Source organism: Debaryomyces fabryi (genome assembly GCF_001447935.2).
Source record: "Debaryomyces fabryi strain CBS 789 chromosome Unknown contig00002, whole genome shotgun sequence".
NCBI classification, from domain to species: domain Eukaryota; kingdom Fungi; phylum Ascomycota; class Pichiomycetes; order Serinales; family Debaryomycetaceae; genus Debaryomyces; species Debaryomyces fabryi.
Genome location: NW_015385428.1, coordinates 38,677 through 53,735, shown reverse-complemented (window position 1 = coordinate 53,735; position 15,059 = coordinate 38,677). Strand labels below are relative to the sequence as shown.

The 15,059-nt window shown below is 35.7% G+C and overlaps 9 protein-coding genes across 9 annotated transcripts; 4 read left to right on the top strand and 5 right to left on the bottom strand.

The window, feature by feature from the left end:
• Positions 1–34: 34 nt before the first annotated feature.
• Positions 35–1,597, bottom strand: VPS17 (retromer subunit; the record flags this gene model as incomplete). The annotated part of the gene is made up of 1 exon (XM_015608971.1): positions 35–1,597. One exon carries the CDS (start codon positions 1,595–1,597, stop codon positions 35–37), a length of 1,563 nt encoding a protein of 520 aa, XP_015470164.1.
• Positions 1,598–1,802: 205 nt separating this feature from the next.
• On the bottom strand, positions 1,803–3,422 carry AC631_00140 (uncharacterized protein; the record flags this gene model as incomplete). Its single annotated transcript, XM_015608970.1, has 1 exon — positions 1,803–3,422. The coding sequence occupies one exon, from the start codon at positions 3,420–3,422 to the stop codon at positions 1,803–1,805; it is 1,620 nt and encodes a 539-aa protein (XP_015470163.1).
• A 268-nt stretch (positions 3,423–3,690) lies between these two features.
• On the bottom strand, positions 3,691–4,104 carry SDC1 (Sdc1p; the record flags this gene model as incomplete). The annotated part of the gene is made up of 1 exon (XM_015608969.1): positions 3,691–4,104. The coding sequence occupies one exon, from the start codon at positions 4,102–4,104 to the stop codon at positions 3,691–3,693; it is 414 nt and encodes a 137-aa protein (XP_015470162.1).
• Positions 4,105–4,263: 159 nt separating this feature from the next.
• Positions 4,264–4,959, top strand: AC631_00138 (uncharacterized protein; the record flags this gene model as incomplete). The annotated part of the gene is made up of 1 exon (XM_015608968.1): positions 4,264–4,959. The coding sequence occupies one exon, from the start codon at positions 4,264–4,266 to the stop codon at positions 4,957–4,959; it is 696 nt and encodes a 231-aa protein (XP_015470161.1).
• A 1,339-nt stretch (positions 4,960–6,298) lies between these two features.
• SPT3 (transcriptional regulator) lies at positions 6,299–7,282 on the top strand (the record flags this gene model as incomplete). Its single annotated transcript, XM_015608967.1, has 1 exon — positions 6,299–7,282. One exon carries the CDS (start codon positions 6,299–6,301, stop codon positions 7,280–7,282), a length of 984 nt encoding a protein of 327 aa, XP_015470160.1.
• Positions 7,283–7,344: 62 nt separating this feature from the next.
• Positions 7,345–10,332, bottom strand: AC631_00136 (uncharacterized protein; the record flags this gene model as incomplete). Its single annotated transcript, XM_015608966.1, has 1 exon — positions 7,345–10,332. The coding sequence occupies one exon, from the start codon at positions 10,330–10,332 to the stop codon at positions 7,345–7,347; it is 2,988 nt and encodes a 995-aa protein (XP_015470159.1).
• A 351-nt stretch (positions 10,333–10,683) lies between these two features.
• On the top strand, positions 10,684–11,556 carry AC631_00135 (uncharacterized protein; the record flags this gene model as incomplete). Its single annotated transcript, XM_015608965.1, has 1 exon — positions 10,684–11,556. The coding sequence occupies one exon, from the start codon at positions 10,684–10,686 to the stop codon at positions 11,554–11,556; it is 873 nt and encodes a 290-aa protein (XP_015470158.1).
• A 168-nt stretch (positions 11,557–11,724) lies between these two features.
• On the bottom strand, positions 11,725–13,527 carry AC631_00134 (uncharacterized protein; the record flags this gene model as incomplete). Its single annotated transcript, XM_015608964.1, has 1 exon — positions 11,725–13,527. The coding sequence occupies one exon, from the start codon at positions 13,525–13,527 to the stop codon at positions 11,725–11,727; it is 1,803 nt and encodes a 600-aa protein (XP_015470157.1).
• A 690-nt stretch (positions 13,528–14,217) lies between these two features.
• Positions 14,218–14,985, top strand: AC631_00133 (uncharacterized protein; the record flags this gene model as incomplete). Its single annotated transcript, XM_015608963.1, has 1 exon — positions 14,218–14,985. The coding sequence occupies one exon, from the start codon at positions 14,218–14,220 to the stop codon at positions 14,983–14,985; it is 768 nt and encodes a 255-aa protein (XP_015470156.1).
• Positions 14,986–15,059: the final 74 nt, after the last annotated feature.

The window sequence follows — 15,059 nt, the reverse complement described above, 5'->3', positions numbered from 1 at the left end:
ATATGTTCTAAATATATAAAATTATGGTGACACTTCAAAATGTAGCAACTCCTAATATACTTGCTGCGTGCTTTGCATCCACGATATTATTGTCATTTACATTATCTTGGTTCTTCGATGCTTCCTTCTGTGCTTCTCTGTCGTTCTTTAATGATCGGAAAGTCCGAGATGACCACGAATCGCCGTTATTTGACTGTGACTGGGTCAAGTTGTGTTTCAAATTGCTCAAATTGTCTCTATTTAATCTCGATAATCCTCCTTTTTCATCGATAATCCTAATATCTAACCGTATGTGCTCCAAATGCTTGAGGATCTTTCTATGTTGATCAACTCTGTTTAAAGTGTATGCTTTAAACATTTTTTGAAATTTTTGATCCACATGGTTTAGCACTTCTTCCTTTTCAAACAACATCTCTCCTGAAATTCTCTTTATCTGTAAATTAAGTGATTCCTCAGTCTTGGTAGCATATTCTAACGATCTTATTGCTTCGTCGACTTTTATAGGATCCAACGCAGATTTGTTCTTAATTTTCGTGGCTTGATAGTGTTTTGCTTTCGTTTGGGTCTCTGCCTGTAATAATTCTCTCATGATTAAATGACGATTGGTGAGAGCTTCTTTAATTTCATAGAAATCATTAACTAAGGTTTGTATTCCGTCTCCCAAAGTACCCATATCATTAATCAGTTGAATTAATGTCAAATCTGATTGAATGGTAGTCACTCTTGAAAGTTTTTCCCACATATTCTTCATACCTGGATGTATAATCTCAAATTCGGACAAATTAACGAGCTTCGTCGCCAACTCATTGATGTGTAGCGATAATTGTTTCTCAGCTTTGGAGTTCCTGTCCAATAATTTATGCAATTTCTGGCATATCAAGTAAGACGATTTAATCAATGGTCGAAACTCGGCTAATTCTTCATATGGATCATAAGGAATCGCCAACTGCTTCAAAGTCTTACGTACCAATCCACTGGCGACCGAAGATTTACGACTACTGTTAATAACAGAATATCCAAAATCGTTTTCAATGAAATAAACAAATTCTTCATCACGAATCAAAATTGGATTGCTAGTGATCCTATTAAACCATTCTTGCCATACACTATGTAATTGCTTTGTCTCATCCTCCCCATTTGCAGGATATGACGTGATTGCCAGGGGAATCACTGGCACAAATACTTCCAAGTTGGAAACCGTCAAATATTTGTTAAACTTCACAATTTCATTGTAAGTTCGGCGAACATCCTTATATTTCTGGCTACGAAACTTTGGTAACCCTCTGACAGTGGAATCAAATCTTAAGATTGGATTTCCAGCCTTGTTCTTCTCAATTGCAGTGAGCTTGATATTGATCTGATATTTATTCGTAAATCTCTCTGGTAGTAACTTGTGCAACTCCTCCTCTGATAATTGATCATACCCTTGTACATCCTGTTTGCTGTTTTCTTGTTGTTCGCTCGTTATTTCTTCGTTCGTTGGTTCTTCTTCATATGCTGGCTCCTCGACACGATTTATATGATCATCATGATTTGGAGAGGAAAACGGATTATTGTTTTCAAAATCATCGGGATTAAATGGTTCTGCTGAAGCCATACTATAGCAATTTTTCTGTGATTTATTGTACAAATATAAAAAGCTACTAGTAGAAGGAGAACTTTAAGTCCAAGAGTAATTACGAATACATCTACAACGTCTGATCACGTGAAGATAATGAAAGACTCAAACTACTATAAGATGAAAAGCTCAAAACATGACAATATCTATATACAAATATCAAAGTAGTTCATTAAATAGACACCTATAAGCGTTCTTCTTTCAACTCTGTGCCATTCTTCTTTAAAATATTATAGCCCCAAAAACCAATAACGTTTAGAACACCGACTCTCCAACCGTTGAACAAACCTAGGATCTTAACTCTTTGCCATAAGCTAACTGATCTGAGAGGTTTAAGTTCTCCATCAGAGTCCTCTACTTCGTTATCAATATCATCTTTCCAGCCATTATTAAAGTCAATAATCAAATCATTCTCTTCACTGTCGATAGTAATAACTTTCTTTTCATCTTCCAATACCGACTTAGGTCTTAATAAGAACCTTACTTGTTCTTTTCTTAGCAAGTTTTCCACAGGCAATTTTATGAAGAACTCCAATATCAACAGGAAGAGGTTCACAAAAGTGTACAAGTTTGGTGACAGGTAAGAGTCAATATTAAATCTGATGAACAAAATGTATGGGGCAGCCTTGCGGAAGATACTGGTTGAAAACTGGTGCAATACGGTTAAGAAGGATATGGTAGGTGGCGGATGGACAAGGAAATGGATAGGGAAGTTGCATATTGAATCACGGATAGAACGAGAGCTTGTTTCAGGCACTTTTTCTTCTTTGATATTTGTGACCAGAGAATCGGTAGACGAAACGCCACTTTCTTCATTGGAGGATGGCTTATTAAATTGAGTGATCATTAACCTCACTTTAATCAAATCTAGTGGCATCAAAATTAACCCAGTCAACACACATGCCAGTACTGATAACCACAATGATTTCAAGGGTTCAGTCAGATGCGTTAAATCCAAGAAAAATGGATCTGGTATTCCCAAGAATGGCGAAATGAACCCGGTGATCCATGCTTCTATGGTATGCGACAATGTTTGGTGTATAAATGATGCATTAATACCTCGGAAAAGGGCAAAAGGACCATCTTTTGCTATTATAGATGACATAATATCTACTGTATGAAGAGAAACAGGCTGAATTTTGTTCTTATTCTTAGTCTTTCTGTCATAACGCAGTTTGCGAATTTTAGATGGTGATTTTGTTCTCGATTTCTCCTTGGGCAAATTCATTGACGGGCTTGGAGACTCAAAATAATTCACTTCCCCGTCAGATTCATCAGATATATCGGTGAGTTGTGGTGTATCTGAGCTTTTGGTGTTCAGTTTATTCAACAATCTGGAGTAACGTGAAGGTCTTTTAGGTGGACTATCACTAAAGTCAAATGTACCCACTTGTAAAACCAAACGAACTATTTCTAACGGTTGCGATAACAAAACCTTGAAGTAGTTTTTACAAAAATTCCATACTAAGTTCTTCAACAATTCAGATAAGTTATTAAAGTCAAAATACTCCTGGAATTCTAAATCATAAATGTAATTTTTATCGGTGCCATTTGATGCTGTAGTCTTACCAATCCCTATATCGCCTATCGATTTCTTACTTGATAATCCTGACAACCCTATATTTTGTCCCGATTTAAAATTTCTTTGTGACGACTGCTTAGCAATAGAAGATGCCAATGACGACGTTATCGGTTTGTTTGTTTCAGTGTCAATTAACCCTACCCCCGGTTTAAAAATAACTGAATACCCTGCATCAAACGTGTCGTGGTCATAATATGGCCGTAATGTATTAGAACCTGCCATTATACTGATATTGCTTAACTTTTGGAATATAATGGATGGCGCTACCGCTAGATATCATTTATTTTGGTGAGGCATAAATATTGCGCAAAATCGATCGTACTTAAGAACTAGTCCACATTAAAAGACGATGAAATATAGAATTATTAGACATATATAGACTATTAAAAGTAAAATTTGGAATAATTGTATCCAATTTTTTCTGCTGTATAAATTTAGGCTCGAGAGAGCCCATCTAGTGTACACTAAATTCTGGTAAGCTACCAGAACATTAATTATCTTGCTCTGATTTCACTGCTGTATCATCCCCAGTATCAGATTTTGGTGCTCCGTCACTATTTGGAGGAATGCTACGACTAGTAGCTTCTCCGTTGGCAATTTGGTTCGATCTCTGGATCAAAAATTCACCAAGATATTTCAAAGGATCTTCTGGCTTATTCTTACTAACATCACGTAATGCCTCTAATAGATGTTGTGTTAGATGCTTATTCAAATATTGTCTCACTGAAGATCCTCCTACAACTTCATGGACTGGCAATTCATTCCCATGGTTCGGATCTTGTTTATCTTCAGAAATAGTTTTAGGGCGCTTCGCTTGCGAAGATGTTCCTCCGTTTTCAACTGAAGCATTGCTTGAATCAGTCTTCTCCAATTCTCTCTTATTGGTCTCCTCCGATGCGTCCATAGTAATTAGTGGTGCTAGACAAAAAGATAAACCTTCTACCTAAAGTTATTTGGCAGTAGAATTTTATCCCGGACACACCTCGATTAAGTCCCTAAACATCATCAAGGTCAGTAGATAAATATATTTAAGCGTCTTACAACATCATTATACCAGGCAATTATGGATCCATTCAATGATGTTCAAGATGACTGCTGGTCACAGATTCGTAATCTTGAAGATTTTATTCGGAAAACGAAGTATATGACTGAAGATGCAAAGACTGACTTTCAATATTCGTATCAAGATCTCAATGAAACACTAGAAGATTTATCACAGGCGGTGACAGTAAGTGAGACGAATCCAGAGAAGTTTCAATTGAATTCAGCAGATATAACTAGGCGTAAAGATGTATTAAAGGAATTAGAGAGCAAGATCAAGTCGCTTCAAAATGATTGGCAAACAAAACTTGCCGATCCTAATAGACAGAGAGAGATAACGACTATGTCAAATAGAATTTCGCAAGATAACACTGGACAAGAAGACCCATTCAATGACAGCCATAGAGTGAATAATGAATTTGAACAATTTCAGCAGCAAGAATACATACAGAACCAAGACTTACAGTTGGACTCAATTCACCAAACGATGCAGAACTTGAACCAGCAAGCCACAATGATGGGGTCTGAATTAGAGGAGCAAGGGTTTATGTTAGAGGGTTTGGATCAGGATATGGATATAGTAGGGAACAAGGTTCAACGGGGTTTAAAGAGAGTGGGATTTATACTCGAAAAAAATAGAGAACGGGCAAGCGATTGTTGCATTGCGTTGTTGGTGGTTGCATTATGTATCCTTTTGATTCTAGTTATTGCGTTATGATATACCTAGCTGTAAAATATCGTAGATTAATGTATAATGAATTTTACTATTACCTGTAAGCTTCTGTCATTGCAATCCTGATTGTTAAGATCGATATTAATTTTTGATTCAAATTATAGATTCTTGTGTTTATAGCTTGCCAATGATTCAATAGGCTTGTTTCGTATTATTTACGCCAGGATTACATCATCGTTTTGTAAATTGTCTTTCAAATGGCATTTACTTGGGAAATACTAAGTACTTGGTAACTACCCAAAATCCCAACTTTTTGGAATTAAAGCATGGTTCTATATTAATGAACAATTTCAGCCATTTGACAAATTTTGAGAATTACTGCAAAATACCATAAATATAATAAAATTACATATAATTCAAGATGCTCCATCTTACTTAATTAACAAACATAGTCGATACTGAAGGTTTGATCACAACGGCCGTAACCAAATACATAGAAGAATGATCTAAAGAATGAAAAATGTTTCGTTAGAAGTACTATAAACCAGATACACTTTGATTCGTGTTTTCGGACACAAAGCTAATATTTTGCATCTATAGATCATATATATACAAAAACAATCCATGTCACATAGAGACCATCAACATACCACTCTTTACATCTCGATGGCTAGGCTTTATTCTAAGTAGACATAAACCAACATCTCCTTTTGTAGCAAGTAGGTATACACCCACCTAAAACGACACAAAACCAACGAGAAGACATTTAAGTCAATCACTATTTTACTACAAGCTTTGTAACCTATTTAGATCACTAGACATATTCATATACAAACGCAGGCGCAGACTTACGTTAAATGGAATTGTAAAGATAGAGAGAGAAAGATTTCAACTTATCGAGCTTGTCTCTCTTTTTATAGTATTCTACATTGGCTTTTTTCTTCGACGTAATTCATTTATTCATTATCATGCTAAATATATACTACTTAGGATGCTGCACATTTGTTAGTATGGATTCAAACTAAATGAAATCATAATTGTAATCAAGTTAAATTGAAAATGTCAGACAAAAAAAAATAAGGTAGCTAGGGTTTTTCCACATCGACAAAAAGTCTCGAGCCAAATGCACTCAGATTCATCATTTTATCAATTTTACTTGGGAGGTTATACATCAGTACATACCATTTGAATAATGCTATTCTGCAGTAAAATATATTCAACTCTTCATACTATGAAAAATTTTCGATATCAGTAAAGGGAGCATCCAAATCGCTTTTATATAGTTTTGTGGATTACCCGGCCATAACATAATTAACCAGGGTTCATTTAGGTTATATGGAGCTAGGTTTATGCCTATACTATTTGATAGATATACACTTTCATAATGGCATCTCAGGAAAATAAACACAAGTATCGTGTAGAGATTCAGCAGATGATGTTTGTACTGGGAGAATCGAACGATGCTCCCATAGAAACAACATCATTGATTGAAGATATTGTACGAGGCCAAGTAATTGAAATACTTTTACAGGCCACCAAAAGCGCTGGTGTTAGAGGAACTAAGTCAATAGCTCCTGAAGATGTTATATTTTTGATGAGACATGATAAGGCTAAGGTAAATAGGTTGAGAACGTATCTTTCTTGGAAAGATGTTCGTAAGAATGCAAAAGATCAAGAAGGAGGGGGAACTGAATCATTGATGGAAGGTGATGCAAGTGGCGGGGCAGCAGGTGCACCAGCAGCACAAGCTAGTGATTCTAAGATGTTGACTAAATATAAAAAGCTGAAAATCAGACTTCCTTGGGAGCTTCAATTTATGTTTTCGGAGCAACATCTTGAAGGAGCAGAAGAATCAGAGCAAGTGGATGACGATGAAAAAGCAGCGACAATGGCATCTTTGAAGAGGCTAAAGATGGCTGATGATAGGACTAAGAATATGACTAAGGAAGAATATGTTCATTGGTCCGAATGTCGTCAGGCATCATTTACATTCAGAAAAGCAAAGAGGTTTAGAGAATGGGCCCAAATCACACAGTTATGTGATTCTAGACCAAACGATGATGTTATAGATATCTTAGGATTTTTGACGTTTGAAATTGTTTGTTCCTTGACGGAAGAAGCGATGCAAATTAAAAATGCAGAGGAAAAATTGATCCAACAACTGATTGTTAAAGCAGGAAACTTAAACAAAGAATTGAACAAGAGAAAAAGAAAATACCTTTTTGATAAACCCGACGAATTGGCTAAGCCTATTATGCCTTATCATATAGAAGAGGCATGGAGAAGGTTACAATCAACTGATTTTAAACATAAGGCTGCTAGATCTTTTGGTGGGGGACTTGTTAAAACTAGGACTAGATTTATCTAGAAATCAAACTTCATAACGAGAAATTGTATATATATATATGTTTATTTCTATTGTACAGTATGCTAAATAAAAGTATTCAATACTTGTTTGGACTTATCTTGAAATTGTCTCCAACCAATGAATTTCTTAACACTTACTCCCAGCTTTTTTAAAGTATCTTCTTCCACAATATCTAGAGAATCTTGATAGCGACACCATTGCCTAACAAATGGTGCAAGGTCTAAAGTATATGGCAAAGGAGACAAATGATTACAGATTGACGAATCAGAAATTCCTGTAACATCGCGCTGCCATTCAGTTAGACTTTCAGTTGAATCAGTCATTGATCTAGTAGATGCTCTGACGCTCCTAGCTGAATATAAATCTTGAACGAATTTGGGCAACTCTTTCGAACGTGAGGATATGAAAGTTGTAGTTGCTTCTCTTATCTTATTGAAGGATAAAACATTCACCATGGGCCGTTCCTCAACAAAGTTTGCTTCCAGAATGAAATCGCCAATATTTAATTCATGTGGCATAGTGCGTTGTTTTAATTTGGTCGATTCATCTATGAAATAAATATCAAGAAGCTCATTAGCGATTGGTTGGTGTTCAATTAATGAATATGAGTTCGAAGAAATTACATCAGATACTGATAGAAGATCAATATTCGCCGAAAGTTCATCAAGGGAGTATTCTCTTTTAGGTACTTCCAAGGAATTGTATTTAATTTTTCTGATATTTATTTTGCTTGTATTTTCGTCAGCAATTTGAATGGAATAATTTTGACATAACATTTGACAGGACATCAAAGCCTTCCGCAAGTCGTAGGTCCTGGAGTGACAATCTTTCAAAATATCCTCAAGAATAGGATCATCTATTCGAAAACCCTGACTAAGACAACATAACAGTAAATAACATTTAAAATTTGCTAAAGCGTCACTATCGGTTTCATCAAGACTTATTATAGCATCTTCATCATTAGCTAACTCTATAATACTCTTCGGAATAGCAGTTAGATCGTTACATGTAATAACTAGCGGTCTTCGAGAAATGTTGAGCACTTCATGAACTGCAAGCCAAAAATTCTTATCATGTTCAAAAAGAATGTCACAATCTTCGAGTAAAATAATACCCTTTTGGAATTGTTTTTCTTCATTTTGTCTATGGACTAGATGAGTCGTACACATTTCCTTTAGAGTCCCTAAAATATCCTTCTTACCTCTTGATTGCCCTGAATTAATTTCATACACATAACCATTAATTTCGTTGACAGCAGCATAAATAGAACTTGACTTACACGAACCGGTAGAACCTTGAATTATTAAAAGTGGAACAAATATGTCTTCTTCGGTTTCGGACCCATCTTGAAAGTAATCGCCATAATCATCAACAATGAATCCATCTAACCCATTATAACTATTCTGTTTCTGCTTTTTTTGTTGCTTAATCAAAACATTTCTAGGCGTCTTTAGTGTTTGCGATTTTAATCTTGCAAATGAATTCAGGACCCAGGTTTTAATCTCATTTTGTTTCGTAGACGAGATTAAAACATCAGCCATACATCCAGGTTGAAATAAATTCGTCCATAATAAAGACTCTTCATTTTTGCAATTAGTTGGTGATTTCAAAAATCTATTATATATGTTAATTAGTGGAGGATGCAACTGCATTTGAGGCATATCATTGCATATTGATTCTAATAGCATTTCTTTGCTTGTGTACGTTTCAACATCTACTTTATATTCATGCAGTGTAGTATTGATATACGCTGGATTTAGTATCAGTGATATATCACCTTCCTTAATATCTTGATTTAGAATTGGATGTGATTTTTGCTCAGGCTTCAATATAAGTCCCTGAAGTGTTTGATTATCGTTTTTCTGGACATCTTCATGATCGTAAACATGGAATTGCTCTCTTGATATTGGGGGTGGATATAATTCCTTTAACTTTTGCAAGGAAGTCAATTTTGGCGTACTTCCTGACGCATTTTCCATCATTGATTTAAAGAAACTGTTAGCACTCTTGCCTTTCGTACCAATAGTGCCTCTCGAAAATAAAGGGTTGTTTAAAGGTTTCGTTATTTCCCTTAATCTATTCAGGTCAACTCGGAGGGTTACTAGTTTCTTCTTTTTAGAATTTGGGTTTTGCATTAAAGTTTCAAGAAGGGATTTAGCGCCTGGTAACGAAGCTGCATGCTTATTTCCCTTAGTGAAAAATGGGTTACTATTCATTTGAATTTCTTTGAGGGTTTCTGGATTCATCTTGAATGAAACCACGCGAGAGCGACAGGTTGATTTTTTAAGTGATTTATTCAGTAATGGCTTGAAAGACTGAAATATATCCTTTGCAGATGTTCTTTTCATATTACCGTTAAAGACTTTAGATTCTAATAATTCAATTTCATCTTTATTTTCGTCACTATCTATTTCTATGAGAACGGAATCACTGCCATCTTCGTTAATGAAAATTGGCGCTTCTTCAACATTATCAGCACCCTTATTTTTGTCTTTTAAATTCTCTTGATTCAACTTTGCTAAAAAATCTTTAGCTGTGACAGATTTTACATTATCATTATAAAACTTCTTTTCTAGTTCTATCAACTCGTGCTCTTTTCGTAGGTCATTGCTCTTTGACTCTGTGAAAGAGTCATTTATGCATTCATTTAAACTCAAGTCGTCATCATGTTTCGTTTCATTATCTTCTTTTGTAACAGGTTCCTGAATTTCATTTTGATTTGGTCGTTTATCTTCGGATGTTCGTATCTTCGACTTAGACCTTTTTGATGCTTGTTTACCAGAAAGAAGTGACATTAAATTAGGCTTGCACGGACGAACCTCAGTCATATTTGTTTGCGAATTGATACTATGTGTGTCAGTCAATGCGTCAGATGACTCTGCTTCTGCCATATTTGTAAAAGCTTTGTCTTGGTCTGTTTGTTGTGATTTGTTTAGAAAATCAAGAGTAGCCATATTTTCAACTTCATCTTTGCTTACGGGTTCTGGAAGTTCATAGTCCAATTTTGAAAACTCCCCGTCATGAAACATTACAGACTCATCAGAACTCATATTTAAAGAAGTTGTTGTAAAACAGGTAGAGTTGAACGACTCGGAATTGTCTTGATATATATGATTCTGGTCCGGTGACAGCGAAATGTAAATTGGTTCTTGATTTTCAACTTCAGTTGGCTTGTTATGTTGCTCTCGGGATCGAGGAAGCATATCTTGACCATCCACTTCAAATGTAACGCTTAATATGCTTTCTAGGTGAACAAAACTAAACACTACTGATAGTGGTGTTGCACGCGCTAACTAAACGTGTTTTTGTGTCACTATCAACTCACGTATAAGATGAGGTCATAATAGTACAACATATATTGATGAGAAAGTGACGCTGGAAAGGAGATATTTGAAGAAAGGATGGCCGGTTTCCAAATGAGTCTTAAAAAGGACAAGGTAAATAAACCAAACCTGCAAACAAAACCAAAAATATCGTTTGCATTTGGGGCATCGAAAGCTAACATTGTGCCGAAGAAGCCACTTTCGTCGCTGCAAAAGAATGGAACAATAAGACCTAATCATAATACATTACTTGGATCAGAATCAGAATCAGAAGATGAAAATGCTGTGGTAGCTATTGATTCGTTCGACAAAAAAAAGGGGGGAGCCATCGCAGGAAATAAGGCCGTTAATTACAAGATCACTGAACCATTAACTATTAAACCTACTACTGCAAATAGAGATTGGAAAGAAGAGATAAGAAAGAAACAGAGTAGTATGTATGTCCCTAATCTGGAGCATAGACAAAAAGTAGTGCCCAAAGATGATAACAATCTTCAATTTGGGCTAAGTGTGCCAGATAAATCTCATTCAGAAGAGCCTGCAAAGGATGCGGAGCCTAACGAGCATTTATCCAAAGAGGAGCGCATAAGAATATCTTTGCTAAAGGGCGAAGAGCTAGACGACAAGGGATTGATAATACCGATTCGTCGCGAAGACGAAATAGTGGAGCAGGATATTTCTTCAAAACCAGACGAAGACTCCATAGAACAATACAAAGAGGTGCCAGTAGATCAATTTGGGGCAGCATTACTTAGAGGAATGGGATGGAAACAAAATAAGAGCAAGAGCGTGGAATCATCGGGAATGCCTTTATTAGAAAGAAGGAAGAAGGGTGTATTATTGGGTATTGGAGCGAAAGCAGTTGAAGATGAATTGATGGCAGATTTGTCCGGAAAAAGAGGTGCTAAGTTCGATATTCCTGTAATAAGGAAAGATAAGCATAACAAATAAATGGGCTAGAAGGATTTTATAGGACGCGAACTAATATATTGTATTAGCTAGTAAATAAATAAACAAAATATAAACCCTACGCATGTGAGGATTACAATATATCTTGCAAAGTATGTTATCATAAATCATAAATCTTCATGGTGTTTAATTCACAACTGTTACCAGAAATTAAGCGAGAACTCCTAATCCTAACAATAATAGCTGACTTGCAACAGAGTGAGACCACAATGATGACTTTTCATCAATAATCCTTTTCTCATCTAATTTGACAATCTTCAATAAATTATCGTATACATCACTGACAATTTCATCGAAGATCTTAGTTTGATTCAAATTTTCTATGTTATATAAGTCTGATAACCTTTCAATAACGGTTGTTTTAATTATTATTGGCTTGTTTGATGTATTATCATTGACGTAAGCAATCAATGATCTCAAATTTTGTAGACTAATAAATGGAAGCGAGCTGGACGATGCCATTGGCAAATGTTGAGGCAAGGATGCTTTTAAATTATAAAATTTAACCTTAAAATTTACGATCACGTATTCCGACGAAGGATCTATTGTATTGTAAGCCTCTTTCGATTCAGTACTATTTGGGGAGAATGTCTGATAAATGGCTGCTAAAGCACTTTTCAATAGAGTATTATCGTTATCATTGTTTTCTGTAGAAGGTGATTTATCGGGTGAAGAAGGGCTTGTCACATCTATCAACTCATTAAATATTTCTGAACATATATTAGAAATCTTCTTATATTCATTCCCAATCGTGAAATTATTCTCCGATTCTTTGTTCACAGAAGGCAATCTAATATCTGCAATTATCTCAGCTTTACCGTTAACAATCCAATTAAATTTCAGTTTTTGGTTATGTGAAATAGTTTCCATATTAATGCCATCTAACTTAAATCTCACAATCTTATTATCGTTTGTTGGATTATTGAATTCTTGGCGCTTATGAATAGTGAACATGGAATCGTTAATGGCACCAGTTACATTATTGGCATTGAAAAAGTCAATTAATAAACGATTACCTCTTAGCTGTGGCAAGTCACAGTTAAATATAGAAATCTTCAATGGATTTTTATCCGCTCTATCGATTATCTCAACATAAGAATCATGAATTTTAACATGGGAAATTTCATAATTAGACTCCATTAAAAAGTTCTTTTGCTTCTGTTTTACCAACTCCAACTCTTCGGCGCTATGGTCGTTCATGTCATATTGGAAGTGGAGGTTTTCGTTGTATCTTCCAGCAGAAAAAGTTAAATATTCTTCAACAGAAACATCCTGATGCTCCTCGCTATTTTTGTAGACTTTACCACTAACTCCATATATTTCAAGCTCATCTATTAACCCCTTGCCTTCGTACCATTTTCCGAATGATAATGAAATATCCATAGTCTCTACATTTGCCTTAAATTTCAATACCGTTCTTTCTTTTGACTTATCAGCACTTTCATCTGTTTCAGAAGTTGGGATATGCATGGAATAGACATTTAATTTCTTGAATCTTAACATGCCATCTTTTAATTCGGGTAGAACATTTCCTTTCTTGAACTCAATCACAACCCCCAATCCATGGGATAAGATACTACTGGTAATGTATCCTAATATGCTGTCGTCAGTACGTCTTCTTCCATCCTTATCACTATCATCCTCATCCTCATCTGAGTAATACGCTTTGATCGAGTTGCGGATATTGTCAAACGTATGAATAGAATACATAGTTACCAATCCAAATGTGGTAGTCCCTAATATAATCCATAGTACATTACCCATAACTAGCCATGAGAAAAATGCTGAAAAATCATCCACAGTAAATGGACGGTTATTTCTCATGAGTGGCCATTTTATGTGGATCAAAATTTTTGAAAAACGACTTGAAGCTTGTGAAAGTAACGTTGCCTTCGTGAGTTTTGAATTGTCTTTGACTCCCTTGTCTTTATGTTGGTTTTGTATTCTTGCCATTGTGCTAAAAAACGCTTGATGCTTAACTCCACATACAGAACGCCATTCACTTTTGACCGGCTGACACATCATTATTCTTGTAAATACAGACGATCCTGACAGAGACCTATGCAAACGTCCCATTGAACGGGAAAAATTGCTAATTTGACCATTTAGCGGCGTACGTGATACCATCCGTGAAAATGCCATATTCTTTAGCAATATCAGCATTTCTGAACGACCACACTCCTAATTTCAAAATGGTAAAAAAATATGGATCTGTGAACACACTTCTAACTTATCCGACCACTATTAACAGGATATTATCTATCTTTGTGTATATTGCTAATTAAGTTCCAAAAAATTTCAAGCAAGAGTTACTGGCTAATCACAAAATTCTCGCACCAGCCAGTGGAAAAATTTCTATTTAGTTGATTTGGGCCAATTATAGGCATAAATTGATATTATATGAAGTTATGAAAATAATCGTTGGCCAAGTTGGATTTCGACCTTATAATCTGTCAAGGCCATACCGTAGCACATGGCTCTAGTTATGTAGATGAAGGAATGGGCCTCTATTAGACATATATGGGGTTACAAAACTCACGTGATAGTTTCAATAAAAAAATTTGAGATGAGTATATTTTTTCACTCATGATAAGAAGAATATACAGTTGATTCACTTGTAGGGTAGTTGAATAAAGGATAAACATGGCAGCTCCAACAGCAATCAAGAACATTCCTCCACCAAAAGAAGTGGAGGCAACTTCTAACGAAGTAGTAGACGGGGAAGAAGAAATGTTGATAGATGCAAGCTCAGTTCCACAAGAAGAGGAAGAGGGAGCCACCAAGAAAAAAGAAAGCAATGAAATGGTTTTAGATGAGAGTGGGAAGCCAAAGTTTTCAGCAGCATCAAAATCAGGAATGAAGGTGAAGTTGGAAAGCAGAAAGGTGCCGGTACCACCACACAGAATGACACCATTGAAGAACACATGGACTAAGATCTATCCACCATTAGTGGACCACTTAAAGTTGCAAGTAAGAATGAACTTGAAGACCAAGACGATCGAAATGAAGACCAACAAGAACACCGTAGATCAGGGTGCGTTACAAAAAGGAGCTGATTTTGTGAAGGCTTTCACGTTAGGATTTGATGTTGACGATGCTATTGCATTATTGAGATTGGATGACTTGTATATCGAAACATTTGAAGTTAAGGATGTTAAGACCTTAAATGGAGATCATTTATCGAGAGCAATCGGTAGAATTGCTGGTAAAGATGGTAAAACTAAATTTGCGATTGAAAACGCTACCAGAACGAGAATTGTGTTGGCAGATTCCAAGATACATATTTTGGGTGGTTTCACACACATTAGAATGGCCAGAGAAGCAGTTGTTTCATTGATTTTAGGTTCGCCACCAGGTAAGGTCTACGGTAATTTACGTACAGTTGCATCCAGAATGAAAGAACGTTATTAATCCCTTTGTTTCTACACATTACCACTCTTATTATAATTCAGTTTTATATTTGCATTTTGAATAGTTGTTTTCAT